Source organism: Scatophagus argus, chromosome 10, assembly GCF_020382885.2.
Source record: "Scatophagus argus isolate fScaArg1 chromosome 10, fScaArg1.pri, whole genome shotgun sequence".
In the NCBI taxonomy this organism is placed as follows: Eukaryota; Metazoa; Chordata; class Actinopteri; family Scatophagidae; genus Scatophagus; species Scatophagus argus.
This window is the reverse complement of record NC_058502.1, coordinates 9,588,935-9,605,116: the sequence shown is the minus strand read 5'-3', so window position 1 is coordinate 9,605,116 and position 16,182 is coordinate 9,588,935. Positions and strand designations below refer to the sequence as shown.

At 40.6% G+C, this 16,182-nt stretch overlaps 1 protein-coding gene across 9 annotated transcripts in view; it reads left to right on the top strand.

Annotated features, from left to right (window-relative positions):
* Positions 1-16,182, top strand: part of LOC124065958 (protocadherin-15-like) — a 181,045-nt gene that overhangs the window by 128,905 nt on the left and 35,958 nt on the right. For all 9 annotated transcript variants that reach the window (XM_046401952.1, XM_046401951.1, XM_046401945.1 and 6 more), the window contains 2 exons: positions 2,295-2,435; positions 3,739-3,851. In XM_046401952.1, coding sequence (XP_046257908.1) covers positions 2,295-2,435; positions 3,739-3,851 — 254 coding nt within the window. The remainder of the gene's footprint in view (positions 1-2,294; positions 2,436-3,738; positions 3,852-16,182) is intronic.

Below are 16,182 nucleotides of genomic sequence, written 5' to 3'. Positions count from 1 at the left end.
AGCTCTACTTTTCAGTTTCCATGTCATAGGGAGACTCTCCCTCCTCCTGCTTTTCCCAGTGCTAGCTCTCCACCTTGCTGTCTATGCACCTCTAACAAAATTTTTATAACATGGACTTGTGTCTTTTTCCCCGCATACATGATTTTATCCTAAACTGTTCTTAAAGGAAAATCTTCTACAGTAGAAAATGTCTAGCAGTACTGAAGAGGGAAGGACATTGTTGTTATGTTACCATGAGCACAGTGGCAGCAAGTGAGACATGGAAGTGAAACTGCAAAGCGGTTTGACAGACAGAGGAATTAGATTTCCTAACAGGAGCAGACTAACCCAGTCTCTTATTGACCTGGATATGGGAGCTCAAAGCATTTTATTGACGGGATGCCTGTCATAGACACCTCTGATTGAACAGAGCTTAGTCTGCCGCTTGCTAAAAACGCACAAAAATGCGTGCACGCACACATTCTCCCTCTCTATTACGCTGGCTCATAAAAACCTTTCACACACAAAGAAAGGAGCAGAGGAAGAGACTTCCGCTGGCTTGTAGTCTTGATGTGACAAATACGAGACATGTATATTTTGTCTGAAGGTTGTAGTGCTCTAAACCTTTCCTACTCCCCAATTTTTTGTGTACATACTTATATCTATCCACCTTGCAAGACGTTTTAGAAAAGTGACTGTGTTGCAGGGTCATGCAGCTCAACCCCATAATGTCAATGTTAATTTCACCCTTAATGAGAGAGGAGAGCACCATGGAGACAAATGTTGCAGTAAGAAGCTTTGTTTTCCTCACCACAAGTTGTAGTAGCCTTTTATTTATGACTGAAAAAGAAAGAGTCTTTTTATGCTGCTATGTTGTTCATCATCGCAGAAAATTGACAGTTTTACACTTGCAGCTCGAGCCTTGCTGTTGTGTGTGTCCCTGAAGCATTATTCAGTGCATCCAAGTGCTAATGAGTTTGTTCTTTGATTCATGAACTGATATTTTTTTTAAAGAGAATTCGATTCTTGTAATACTGATTTCTTATACTAAAAAGGTATAATTTTGATAGTACTTTGTATTTAAGTTGAATGCCAGACAAGATACTGCGTTGCAGGACTCAAAATGTAGGTCTAAACAGACTGAGGTTTCGGTCCCACTGTGAGTTGTTGTAAGAACACATATTTATGCCCAATGTGGAAATGCCAGTCACTCTGAAATTCAAGACAAGTATTGTGTTGTGAATGAGGATAATTGGGTTATTATTTCACTTTCTTTATTTGCTTTCTTTTGTATGGCCATGCTTTTGTAGGGCTATAAGTCAAATATTCTGTATGGGTTCCAAAGTCAAACTAATGATACAAGTGGGAGGAAGACAGGCTGCTGTTGCTAAGTTGACTACCCTGTTTGTTTAGCCTTGAGCAAAGCACTTTCAACCATCTCTGCTGCTGTCACTGTGAAGGCACCAAAGCCATTCTATTAAATTCGTCACTGGGAGGTGTTTTTTATTAATGATCCTGTCCTGACATCTTACCCATTACATGTTAGAAAACAAGTTAAAGAGCTTTCAGACATGAGGCCCTTTTTCCGAGAATCCCCTCAGTGAATTCACTCAGATAGTTTTGTAACCTCTTTGAGACACATTTGTGTGAGTAAGCCTCCCACGGGATCCACTGCTACTACAGGATTTACCTCTCTCTAGCCCCAGGTTTTACCCCGTCCCTGAGGAGCAAAATCAGTCCAGGCAAGGGAGCACAGCTTCAAAAAAGCTTATTAAATATCAGACTGAATTTGAGGTCCAAAGGGATGAAACTGGAATAAGATAAGCTATAGAGATGATTAGTAATCAGGAACCATGATTAATCTTAATCAAAGGGTCATATTAAAGTCCAGGCTCTTGCTAATGAATGTAAGTGTGTTACTCTGGAGACTAGAGGGGTGAGTTTAATGGAGCAGATTTATTTTTTATTTGAAATGAAATGGAAGAGGCCTGAATCAATGAATAATAGTGAGTTTATATTAGGCTGTCTGTTGAGGAGAGTGAGACATTTAGATAATTTTTCATGTTACAAAGAGAGAAGAACAGTCCTTTCTTACTTAAACCACTTCAACATGATGAAATAATAACAGAGATTTCTTCCTAAGCAAAAAAAATTGCCAAACCCTTAGGGCTTAAATACATTTTCCATTACTGAATTACTTTGACACACCTGCTCTCCACCTTCATAGCTCTATTTGAAAATGTGAAAGGTGGCATCCAGATAAGTGCCCCTTGCTGGATTGATGTGATTAATGCTCTTCTTTCTCCTTCCTCCAGGGTACTCCAGCCAGTTTCGTCCGCTATAGAGTAGACCTGGACAGGTCACCGTACAGCGGGAGCATCTTTGATGTGGAGGAGGAAACAGGAAGAATCATCACTAGGGTCAACCTCAATGAAGAGCCAAGCGTCACCTTTAAGGTGAGTGGTGTTGAGTATGGGCATAAGGATTATAAGCTGCTTCTGCTTGTAATGTCAGTGTATCGCTCCCAAGATATTTACATTATTCTGTCATTAATTCAGGTCACTTAAAGTACAGACACCCTTTTATACTGAATGGAATTTGAGCTAATGCATTCTCAGAAAGCACATGCATGACCATAAAATCCTTGTTAAATCGATGACAACAGCAGACATGTACCACATCCAGAGGAGGAGGATGGTGGTGGAGCGAGCTGTAGCAGCAAACAGCGTTAGTGTAGTGTCAATGGCTGCACTTTACACCTGCATAATCATTATTGGACATTAATAATCAGCTGTTGGCCACACAGGTATGAATGCCAAATCAGTTAATGCAGTAATGGCTTCAGCACTCTGCTCTGCTTATAAATTAAGACTTTAATTTGAATTAAAAAGGCAAATATTAAACCTCTTTTTAAAAAAAGTGTTGAGTCAGAGTGAGTACAGACATGTTGAGTTTAAAATGACTTAAGTGATCATGGTGGCGTTGACAAGTGTTACTGATGATAATGCCATCGTGCTGATAAGCATGGTAAAGATGTGATTGTGTTTGTTTATACTGCAGAGAAAATGTGTGCTGCTGTGTTTTCGTGTGATATAAGCTGCAGTGAAGATCATCAGGTCATGTTTGTGCATATTGACATATTAAAATCAAATACCAATTTTAGGACATTATTACATTTTTTCCAGTGCTTCTGTGGTTTGTGATTTTTTTCTCATTGATTAAACACATTCCCTCCCAGGTGCTCAGATAAAGGTCTTTTTTTTCCCTACCAACTTAAGGTGACCTTACATAGGCACAGCTGTAGTTGTGAACAGTGGACCAGGTGCAGCAGGATATTAGATCGTAATGGATGTTAGTTGTCTGTGCTCATATGTCGTCTGTCTACCTCTGTCTGCCTGTCTCTCTTTTTTCCTGCTGCGTTTGCCTTTCTCTGTTTCTTTAAACATTTGCCCGTGTTTATTCTCTTTCTGCCTATCTCTCCCCCTTTGCCGCCCCACTCCCCCCCGTGCTTCCCCCAGGCCCCATTCTCTACAGTCTATGAATGTAGATCAATACATCCATACTCTCTGGGAGCTTTGCAGTCTGCTCGCCAGATCCTGTTTTGCCAGTCTGTCTTTATTAGGATGCCGAACATGTCTACAAAAATGCCTGGCAACCTCAAAAAGGGAATTATTTGTGTAGTGTATGGTTAAAAAAATGTAATACTTTTGTGCTTGTATTTGTGTGTTGCTCATGTGTGTGTTCTCTTGCACACTGCAGTTGTTTGTGATAGCCTACGATGACGGGGACCCGGTGAAGTCTAACAGTACTTTGGTGGAGATCACTGTCCTTCAGCCTTCACGCATCCCTATCTTCACCCAGGAAGAGTACAGGTACGTCTGCTTGACACAGCTGTTGATGCAGCAGCCTGTAAATTCACACAACAAAGGGCAACTTAGGTCTCTGCACCAGACAGCAAGACACGGTGAAAAAGGCTTGAGGAAGTGAAGGGCATCTTAAGAATACCTTAACATCTGTGGTCACATCTTACGTTCAGCTCCTGTAATACTTTGATTAATATTCAGCCACTTGGTTGAATTATATTTTCCACCTTGAACTGCCACATACAGCTGTGAATTCACTATTACGCATGCATTTACCGTACTATTTTGTAATATCTGTGTATCCACGGGCAATGTTGTGCTCTCAAGACTCAATGAAGTGGCACACGTTTTGATCCTCTGCCTCATTCTTTGTCATGCTCTCTTTTTCTGTGCATGACTGATTAATGAGCTTTGAGTGTGGATATGGCATGAGAGCTTTGCGGTAGATTCTGCAGATCATCACCAAATTTGTTTCTCTCTGAGGGCAGAGCAGGGCTTCCCTCCGAGTTTATTGAAAGTCTCTTTTGACAAGATTAAGTGTTTAGATGGTTTAAGTGACAGAGAGAAATGCAGGTTAAGGGAATATGATCTATAGAGCTCTGAGATAACAGTCTGCTACGCCTGCGATATAAGACTCTGCTGGGCTGGGCTGGGCTGGACTGGGCTGGGGTCTGGGTGGAGTTTGTCTGTATTGATGTTACTGTGACTCAGGAGGAGGCCAAGAAGTCATTTATAATTAAAAATACACATGGATTATTAACACTCCAGCTGGGGCTGCTTTGAAAAATATTCCAAGATCACTAAGTAATACCATTAACAGTTGCCTTCTGTTATGTTATGCTGCAGAGAACTGAGTACCTGTCTGCAGTGTTCAGGAGTTCCTAGCCAGACTGGGAAGCTTTAAGGTCTGATGGCAAAGTTGACTGGCACAATGCAGTCTTCAGGAGCTTAAAGAAAAGCTTGTTTTAAGTGGATTGATTTACTAGCTTATAAGTCAGTCAAAGTAGCAACTGCTGGCATCTTCTGTTACAGAATTTGATATGCCTTTATGCATAAGACAGGGAGTGCAAGTCCTGCCCAACCTGTCAACACATGATTTGGGTGTGTGTGTGTGTCTTTGTTTGTGCACAGATATGTTTGGCTGCCCATCTTTTGTGAATGTGCGCCTGGTTGAGTGTGGGTATGTGTGCATTTCCCCCTACTTACATTGTTTATAATTCAGCGCTTTATATGTATGCTCACGTTCTCCTGTTACTCAGCTTTATTCAGTGATTGATACACAGGCACGGCAGCAGAACCGTTGAAAGACCATTGATTAATGCTTTGAATGAGGGCTCTGTCTGACGCGCACACATTGAAGGTTGGGACCAGAGACAAGGACCTCTCTAGGGTGTCACAATGCTAACCATACCCAGTGGCAGATCTTCTCTAAATTGTGAGCCATAAAAGCATTAGCCAGGTGCTTGAGCCTCTCCTGCTGGACGAGTCGCTCTCCAGCAGAGAGCGTCCAATCTGCTCGCTCTGCAGTGAACTTACTCCACACACTTGCCTCCCTGTCTCTCCCCGAGGAACCGTCTGAGCACAAATCACTCTTTAAATGTCCGCAGAAGATCTCCTCTGTCTCTGTGAAGGCAGTTAGTTATAGCAGCAATCAGGTAAGCTATGCCTACAGCTCCAGAGCACACAATTAAAACAACTCTGCAGGGCTTTGGCTGACTTAATGATTTCTGCTCCTGCTTTATGGTTGGTCCCCTCCATCTGTCAGAGGGAAATGAGGGGCTCCCAGACATTGTTGGCTAAAATAAATGTCTTATACCATAGTTGCTACTGTAGCAATATGTTGCCACTCACTTTTCAGAAGGGTTGACAAAAAAAAAAATACAAATGTTGTGATTGGAATGCCACAATTGTTTTGTTTAACCACTCCCCAACTTCTTTTAGACCTTAATATTGCTGGTAATGTTACCAAAATATATTACTCTGTGTTTTTGTGAAAATGTTGCTTTCACAGAATTTTCAAATCTGCAGGTTTCCACAGCTTTAAACCTCTTCGCTCACTGTTTTAATTCTCTGAACCGCCACTAGACTATATGAGTCTAACTGCCCTCATCACCTTCCCCATATGATACTGCAGGCAGCCATGCTGAGTGTACACTACAGTATCTGCCCAACATGAAGTGAACACTACATGGCGAATAAAGTAAACACAAAAAAAAAACAGGAGTTGGTGCACCAAAAAGGAGAGTGAATATTGGCCTTACATTCACCAAGTGGTCAGAAATGAGTTACATGCAGTGGAAAGGTCATGCTGCTTTGTGTCTGCTGGATATGTGCAAATATAATCGCTATAACAGCTTGATAATCCAATTGTACATTATGGCTACCAACGGGGGGTGGTCTATCTGCCCTTGGTAGTGCTGCATGAAGGTTTTAAATATTCTCACTGAATCTAATTTCAAAGTCTCTCTTACATCTATATAGAAACACCACAAACTCTGTGACTAATATTTATAAGTATATATAATATTTTCCTGCCACCGTTTTTACGTCAGTACAACACACAACTGTGATCTGTTTCAGTCAATGCTGCAGACTGAAGGAGTTATCATGCACTTTGACCTACATTCTAACAGCCAACATTAAACTTGTTTTGGCTGTGCAGAGTTTTCATCATGTGATGCCATTTGGTGCAGCCCAGGGAGAAATTAGGAGCACTTGACTTGATGCACTGGATCAACATGTACTCATGTATGAGTATTGTAAGTTAAGTTGCACATGTATGAATCACAGTTCTGATATAAATATGATAGGAATCTGTGCGGGCCAGTCAAGTTCCAGACGAACTAACAGTTAAAAATCACTTAGCTTGTAGGTCATGTAGCTTAAACTAATTTTGTAATTATTTAATTGCTTTTTATTTCATATTTAAAAAATGAATTCTTTATAGCTAATGTGCATGCACAGGGATAATAATAATAATAATAATAATGATAAATAACAATTTTTGGACCCCTTTCATTAAACCACTGTGAGTGACTCTTTTATATGGAACTCATGGACACCACCCTTTGGGGAAGTCTTTAGCGCTGAGCACATGGGAAGGCAATGAATATTTATTTTCCCCTCCATGTAAGTGTGTGTGTGTGTGTGGAGATGAGGAGGGGTAAGCCACTATCTAACACAGTCCCACTATGTGAATCCCAGCTCTGGTACTGAGGCTACTTCTCAGGGCCAGTGTTGCAAACCTGTGGTCTGAGCAGTTTTCTCTGCTGCTTATCTCCCCCACAGCACTTCCCCTTCTAAATCTACTCCAAATCACATGAGATTTTTGCCTCACCGCTTCTGAATATGTCATTTTGCCCTCCTCCTGCTTCTGTCTCCCACCCCAGCGCCCCCGTATCCCCTGAGTTTTCCCTCTCAGCTTATATCGCTCTCTGTCAGTTTTTCTCACTTTGTCTTGCCTTTACTCCTTTCCTCACTGTACAGTCAGTAGCCGTTCATTTTCTCCTCGGCAAGGGGGGGATTTCTTTCTGTGTGAGTATGTGTGATTCAGTCTGCAAGTGCTCGTACTTGTATTTGAGTATTTCTCTGTCCACCAATTAGTCACTTGATTGGTAGTTTTGTGCTCATTGTAATTAAATGGTCATCGGTGACACATTAACCTCCTTAGGGTAAAATGGTTCTTTGTTTTCTTTTTCTGTCAGGTACGTGTCCATATTGACATGCAACATATAGAAAGGTCATGTGTCCCAATACTTTTGGGACATTTCACTAACAGGGATTTTACTGACATCCCGTTCTCAATACTTAGACAGCTTTGCAGCTATAACAGCTTCCACTCCTCTGGGAAAGCTTTCTGCAAGATATTATAGAGTTTCTGTAGGATTTTGCCCATTCATGCTGTAGAGCATTAGTGAGGTCAGACATTGATGTTGGACGAAAAGGCCTGGCTCACAATCTCCATTCCAGTTCATCCCAAAGGTGTTGGATGGGGTTGAGGTCAGGAATCTGTGCGGGCCAATCAAGTTCTTCCTACCAAACTCATCCAACCATGTGGAGCTTTGCTTTGTCCTCTGGGGCACAGTCATGCTAGAATAGAAAAGGGTCTTTCCCAAACTGTTGCCACAAAGTTGGAAGCATAACATTGTCCAAAATGTCTTGGTATGTTGAAGCATTAAGATTTTCCTTCACTGGAAGTAAGGGGTCAAGACCAACCCCTGAAAAACAACCTTATACCAGTACTTTTGTCTATATAGTGTAATATAATGTGTCATGAGCCGTAGGCCTTTGTATGTTTGTCTTTGACTAAACTTGAGAGATTTCTTTGGTACCTTTCATCTCTCAAAAGTTGGTCCTTTTACTGATGGAACGGGATATTATTTGGGAGTGAAATGTAACTCCGGTATTTATTTCTTTACAGCAGTTCACTGTAGAAGTGATGTCTCAGACAGCACATGGTGTGCCGTACCTGTCGCATTAACATGCAGTCTGGCAGGCCTAAGGAGAGCACTACAGCCCATTATTGAGTGATGCTCTTAGTTCCACTGTTAGCATAGTAAACAGTGCCAACATTGAGTATTACTACAATCAACAACATGATGTCACTACTTACGCTTGCTGCCTTGCTAATTACACAATTAGTTAGTTATTTAATATGTTAAAATTATTTTGTAGATGTTTAGTGTGCATTAAAGTGTTTAATTTGCTGCCCCATCTATACATTAAAAAACGTCCCTTGGGTTCAGGTTACATGCTTACAGTTGCCTTTTGTATGGAGTGGCAATATAATCTTTCTGAGCTTTGAGACATAGCTTTTTCCTATTTGTTTCTCCATTAAACATTGTTGCTCTGACCATTAATGTGAATGTCCTTGGTCATAGCTCAAACCGTGGAACAGCATGTCTCTTTTCTGCAGTTTATTGACGTTTAGAGACCACAGACTGCCTGTATACATTTCTTGAGGATGTGTGATCATGATGTTGCCACTGATTTAATACTCTCTGCAGTCTCACTCAAAAATGGCACTGGACACCACAACCGTTAGCTGCTAATGAAAAAGCAGTAGTACTCATACTAATACTCATCAAATTAAACAAAAAGAATGTTTTTATTTTGGAGGAATTAATAGGGAGACAACAACTCAACTCTGTGCCCTCTATCAACTGTTCTGACCTCTGGAGGAAATGGCATTTATCATTTTTTAGAGGAAACAAATCCCTCCATGTCACGTTTCAAATTCAGACAAAGCTGTAATTCTTACATAATTAGGCAGATGACATGCTTTCATAGCACACAGCTTCTTTAATGGCGATCCTTTCACAACTGTTGTTTTGTCAGACATGTGTACAAGTGATAGAGGTGCTCACAGCCAACTCATCTAGGCATTTAAAGGGTTAGCTGTAAACCCTACACTGTGCTCTCCCACATACTGTCATCATGCCTCACTGCAAACCTACATTTAAAAAAGCTACCTCAAATCTCTATTTCTGTTTATCCCTTTGTCTATCACCCTACCCTGCTTCCCTTCTTCTTCTTCACAAAAAAGAAAAAAAAAATGAAAGTGTAGATTGCGTTCATACCTCTGAAGACATGATTGATTTTCAGCCAAAGGTTTGAATCTGCTGCCCTGAGTCTTGAACCTCTAAGCATCAGGAACGCAATGACCTTTCACTTGTCTGTGCTAAGTAGGCAGGCATCACTTGGCTGTCTAACAGACGCCAAGTCACACTCATTGCACACATCCCAAATATCAGCTAAAGGTCGATGCTGAAAGCCAGGGTAGAAAAGCAGTGTGACCTCTCATTAAACTTCCCAGATAATTATCAAATCAACGATACATATGAACTCAAACAATCTAAACAAGCGCATGTTGCTCAATAATTAGGTTGTTTGCATATGGAATTCATTTCCAGCTAGAATGGTCAGCTGTCACATCATCCTTTTTTACTGAGTGATGATGAGGCAGGACATTATTGTATGAGATGCTGTGTAAGCTTTGGTACAAATAAAAGAGCTCCTCTTGTATCTGACATGTCTGCTCTCACCAAGAGCTTAATTTTTGTGACATGCATGTTATTCTTCCTGTATAATTTCCCTAATTTTAACAAACAAGGGAAGATTAGCAACGCTGATGGAAAGGGGCAGTCGACAGTGAAAAATCATGCAGCTGTTTTAGCCTCCTGTGAACTACAGACATGAGTAATGAACATACTGAGATGACTGGCTATCAAAGAGATTGAAGAGGAATACTTATGCTATTCTGGCCAGACAATGAAAACAAAAGTGAGGACAAGGGAACACACTAAAGTAAAGGAATAATTGCAGAGAACAGATTTATTATTAAAAACAGTTTAAAAAAGTTATGAATTAACTTTTGAGCCCTTTTCTACTTGTTAATGACTGATATGAACCTATAACCTGATGACCAAATAAATATCAAATGAAATAATCTGGGGAAGCAAAACTCAATTTATGCACCTAGTAGTTTCTGTCTTGCACCGAAACTTTGCACTACTCCTTCATTTGCACACTACTCTTTTCATCTGCACACTAACACTGTACATATTGTTGTCATCTCTGTTCGCTGTTTATATTGTTTTTATCCTGGCTGTTTTTATATTTATAGTTATTTTACATATGTCATAGGTTATTGGGCTTATGCCGGGACCAGGGAAACTAATTTTGTTCCACCTCATGTGTGAAATGACAGTAAAGCGCCTTGAATCCTTAATGGTGTGTTTATCTTACCATATTGTAAATCCAAGTTTATGACTTCTAAATAGCCCTCATGTCCACATCCAAGTCATAATTACGACTGGGAAATTAGTCTAACCAGAAAGCTCAGATATGTCTGACTTGGCACTTAATAATATTTAACTGTCTGAAAGCAAAATAAATGTGTATGCCTCACGTCAGCCAAAGTCTGCTGTCTGATGTAATTAAACTGAAATTTCATGGATATGGTGTCTCTGCAATCATACAGTCACCTTTGTGATGCTTGCAAGCTGCTAAAATTGGAATCTCTATCATCCCATTAGACATAAAACTGGCATGTGACTGCACCTTCACTGGAAACAATCAACAAGGGCTTCTGTAATTTCAGGTGGGGTGAGGCCTCCAGGTGTTGGTGCACTAGAATAGATGGGACATTAGCAGTAATTTGACGTGCAGGATAGCATCAGTACCCACCTGCATGGCACTTGAGTGATGTCACATAGCAAGCCTGTGGCTGGCCCAGTTTGAACAACACACTCATTCAGCAGCATCCAAACATCCGCTGGCCGGGTCTCCTCTTGTGTACTAAATGACCCAGTGGATGATATGTGAAGTGATGTCCTGTGGGCTGACATGGCTAAGCTGGCACAGACTACTCTGACTGTCTGGCAGCACAGTATGTTGTCTCTCCAGCTTCGCTAATGTTTTTCGTCTTGCCCTCCAGAAGATCTTTGATTGAAGCCTCTTTCTTTCTTGTTGAACTCGGAAAAATGGCTCACAGTGAAAAAAAAACGAAATTACCGGTCTGCTCTGGCAAGATAAGTGATCAAGGAATAGCTCAGGGAGTGACATGATCAGACATGGGGTTGTAAACATTTTATTTAACAACATAGTTTAATGTAAATACTTTCCTAAGCATTGCTTTGTGTTAGAGTTGTGTTGGATTTCTGCAATGTTTGGTAGCACCACAGAACTCTTTTTTTTCTAAATCCTCTTACCAAGTGTGAGTCAGCAGCTCATAAATAGTCTGCACTAATATCTGTTGAAGTTGGTTTACAGCTGAGAGAGCATTTGCTGGAGGAGGTGATGAATTGTTCAGATTTCAGGGATTTGAGCAAGCCTCGATTGATATAGATAGAACATTTAATAATACTTAATAACAGCTTGGGAAAATGCTGTGTTTGGAAGCTGCAGGGCTTTCATATTTATCTGTGTAATGTTGGGAATCTGGAAGGGCAAATTTACACAATGTATAAAAGAAAAATCCACTTTTAGATGAGCATCTGATGCTGTGTGATTTAAAAATTCTTCCCCCACTTCCCACTTACCACATTGGTTCAAATAGTGGCCTTTATTTACCTCACCTGCAGAGGGCACTGTTCTTTATTAGGAGCAGGCTCACATTAAAGACGGGCCTAATTCCCTCAGTAAATATGTTTGGTCACATTTTAGTATGAAGCCTTCTTGTTTTCTAATCTAGTCCCATTTTCCCTACTCAAGGTTTGTTACTGCATGTTTTTAATACTTTTTCCTACAATGACACCACAATTGTGTGTATTCAACGAAGAGAGTTGACTCTTTCCAAATGAAATGGCTATGTAATAACCTCACCCTCAGATGCTGCACTATTTTTCCAAAAGTTTTTGAATATCTTGACTTGTCAAAGAATCTCGTTTGCCTTTCTCGCTTTCACTTTTCTGTCCCTCTGTGATCTTGCAAAACATAGCCTGCGATCTTTAAAGTTCACCCTTCGGTCAGTAACACACTACAGTTCACAATTAATATTACATCAAATTAAGGATGTTGCACTCTTTGTCTCAGCTTGAACTTTAATGCATGTAAGTCTATGAAAATATATCATAAATATTGATTAATACTAACTTTCTTATAAAAAGCAATATTATAATTTTATTCAAGAGCAGATTTGCGTTTTTGAAACTATTGTTCACATGGTACAGTATTTGCAGATGTTACTCGGTTAGATTATCACAATATAAAACAGTTTCCAACATCTGGAACTGATTAAATGCAAAACTGAAGTATTCAGTCATTTTCATATTCATTTTGGATACGATAATGAAATTTGAAAACTTATAATGAGATTCAGGTTAAAAGGCTGTTTCCAGTTTAAATCATGTGGTGTGACTGAGCTGACTTTGTCTTGGCTGTCAAAATCACTTAGAACCATGGTTTCAACAGAGAACGTGAGACTTGAGCTCACAGCAGCAGTGTTTTGTTTTGTTTTTTTTCCTTTTCGTCTGCTCGTGTTCGTCGAGGTGCTGAAATGCATTCCGTGTGTAATTGAGTTCAAGTCAAAGGAGTCTCTGTTTGTCACTCTCTGAATTTTCTTCCAGGCAGAAACAAAACGAGTTAACACCAGGATGACATAACAGCTCACCAACAAACTCTCAAGCACACATCCAACTCAAGAGTCATCGAATTAAGCTGATTCATAATTAGTGAACAAAATGCGCAGTTTAATACCAGCACTCAGGCAGAAATGTGCTCCAAAACATTTGCAAGTTCATATTTATGGGCATTCACATACTGTTCATGATGATATTTGCTAGTGCAATACAGTTAAATGACTCATGGCTGCCTCCTTTGTTGTTCAAGGCCTTGATACTGCACCAGAAGAACACAGACTTGCACTCAGCGAGTTCACTCCTTGTATCTCCCGGCATGTCCATTGCCACTTATTCACTTGTGATGCAATGCATGAATAGAGAAGGGAGGGCGAGGTGGAGAGAGGGAGAGAGTCAGATAACAGCGGCCCCTGTGGCGCACGACGAGGTGTATACGCCTCTGCCTTGTCTCGTAAGCATCACTCCGCCATTGGCCCTGGGGCAGAGTGCTCGCTGACACCTGTGTGCCGCCCGCGCCTCTCAGTGGCGTTCCATTCACCCTCTCTCATGTCGACACCGGGACTCTCTGCTGCTGCCTGTAGACATGTCAGCATCTTCCCCTTCTCTTTATCTCGCTGTCTCTCTGTCTGGATGGGATTTTTCCTCATCTGAATATGAAAGGAATGAAAAGTGGCTTTGGCCCCGCTCAGTAACACATGGTATTGCATTATGCATAATTGACTCCTTGAATGTGCGTACTACTTGACTGTTGAATACACAACTTATTTACCTTCTCTGATATTTTCAAGTCTCAGTACATCAGCCAGCTCATGAATCCTTATTTCATCATCAAATATTTTTGCAGTGCTTATTGCACTACAACATTCCACCATGACATTTTATGCGAGTACAGTATGTATTTCTGTCTGTCCTTCAGTATGTCTGCCTATATATCAGTACCTGCTGTATCTAACCTTTGTGTCAGCCTTTCTGTCTACATGTGGATACTCCTTTATACTAATCTGTGCACTTCATACACCTTCACACCCCCTTTGGCATTTCTCGGCAGCTTACAACCCCCAGGCAGAGCCACTTTGTAGGAAAGTGATAACATGTCAGCTCTGCCTCTTCCTGGCAATCACACCATGCAGCCCGGTACTAGCTCTGCACTCACTTTAATAGCCAAGTCGCACTCAAAGAACGACCCAAGGAAAACGTATGAATGGTTCAGGACAGGTTATCCAGCCCTGCTCGAGACCAGAGCTTTACCAAAGCTGCATCGACTAAACATGAATGTTCCAAAAAATTGCTCAGAATGAGTGTATAAACAGAATCAAGAGGTGCATTGACCAAATTTATTAATATTTAATTGGACTTGAGTCTCCATTGTGTGAAGTTCTTCTTTTTACTCTTAGGTAACATTTTTTAATTAAATTTACCCACCAAAAGAGTGGAACCTTAGTGTGGAGGCATTGACTGTCATAATAAATTCTCATGAATACATGAACTCTCCATGAACAGGTGTTGTTCGGTGCTTCAGTCTTGGATTAGGTCAGTTTCGGACCTATAATTAGGATAAAACTAAGAAGATGTTCTGACATTACCTTTTATTAGATGAATTTGTTATTTCAGTGGCTATGCCACAGTTAAAGTGTGGTCGGGTAGTGGTCTTGAAAGTGATTGCTAACAACATAGCAAGGTTCAAAAACTGTTTCCGGGGTAATTTTACCTTGATTGGAGCGTCTCTTAAAACTCACCTGGTGTGGTTGGTGTTTGCTCCCTCCTTAGCTTCACTCATGCTGAGGCCCAAAATAGTGTTGTTGTTTTGTTTTTGTTTTTCTGATTACAGTCACTGCCATGAATGTGTTGAGCAAAAAACCAGGCCACATAAATGCTGCACACAAGGCTCATTCTACCTGGCTGTCACGTTAATGGTTAATGTGTCAAATGGGGTATGTGTGTGAAAAAGACATTAGTCTTGGCCACAGCACCATTAGAGTTGTTGGTGTGTTTCTTGTCTAGCCAATGACATCCCCACTTCTGGGCTGTTAATCTCCTGAACAGACATTAGATTGCTGAAAAGTGTATTAAAAGTGAAGGCACATACATTTAGTGACAACCATTATGTTACCCTTGGTTCCAATGAATTGCACATTTATGTGACTGATCTAGAGTCACACGATGGGGCTCTGTGACACCTCACTGTGCTCACATTGTTCAAGGGATTGCCTCTGTGTTTTTGCAAGCCTGTTCCTAAGCCAAACAGGTAATCTACTTATGTGATGGCCCCATTAATGAATTGATTCCCATCACTGTGGAGCATGGTGTGACTTTGTGCACCTGGATGCCACAAAAACAGCAATTATTCAGTGACAGCCCAACAGTGCACCTGGAGCGAAAATGAACAGAAGTCATTTAGTATTATCAATAACAGAACTGTATTTTTCATGAAAAGGCTTTGTGAGCACATTCAATTCAGTCATTTGATCACAGCACACACTCAACAATGTTATCTCTCAGCATGACTTGCTATATCATCCCCTGCCCAGGAGAATGGCTCATATTTTCTGGAATAATTCTCAGCACGAGATGTCCTTGGGGGTTGTTTGTCTCCAGAGATAGTAACTGTAGCCTCCAGGATGGATAGACAGATCTTTTTTAGTCAGTGTCCTTCAAGAATGTACTCTTTGAACTTTTGTTTGCCTGTGAAACTTTGAGAGGGGCAAACACATATTCTATAGTGACTGTTACAGCTGCCAGCTGTCTAAAAAGTTACCGAGTGTGTTGTTTTACTCCAGTGAGCTGCAAAAGCAATGCCATTTATTGTCTTAACAGCAGTGTTTCCTTTCGGCAAATCCATTTCTCTGTTGCTGTGTGAATGAAGTTCTTCCTGTTCTTCATCGGCTCTTCATCTTCACTATTTCAAATTGGTTTAATCTTCCCTGTGGAAATTCTCGCAACTGCATTCCTGCAAGAGGGAGTTGTTCCATAATATAACAATTGAATCAGAAGTGAAACTCTTAGGTTTTTGTTCTTTGGATAATTTTATTATTCATGTAGTAAAAATGTGTTGGAGCTGAGGGGTCAGCAAAGGCTAGAAAGATGAAAGCATTAAAGGATTTTGTAAACTTGAACCGGAGGTGTCTAAACGCCTCTGGTCCATGTTTTTAATTCTGACTGCCAAAGTAATGTCTGCTCCTAAAAATATCCTTTATCGCTGACACTGACTGTATAATAGAATCTGACTGATTATGGTGCAAGTATTACTCCCACAACACTGT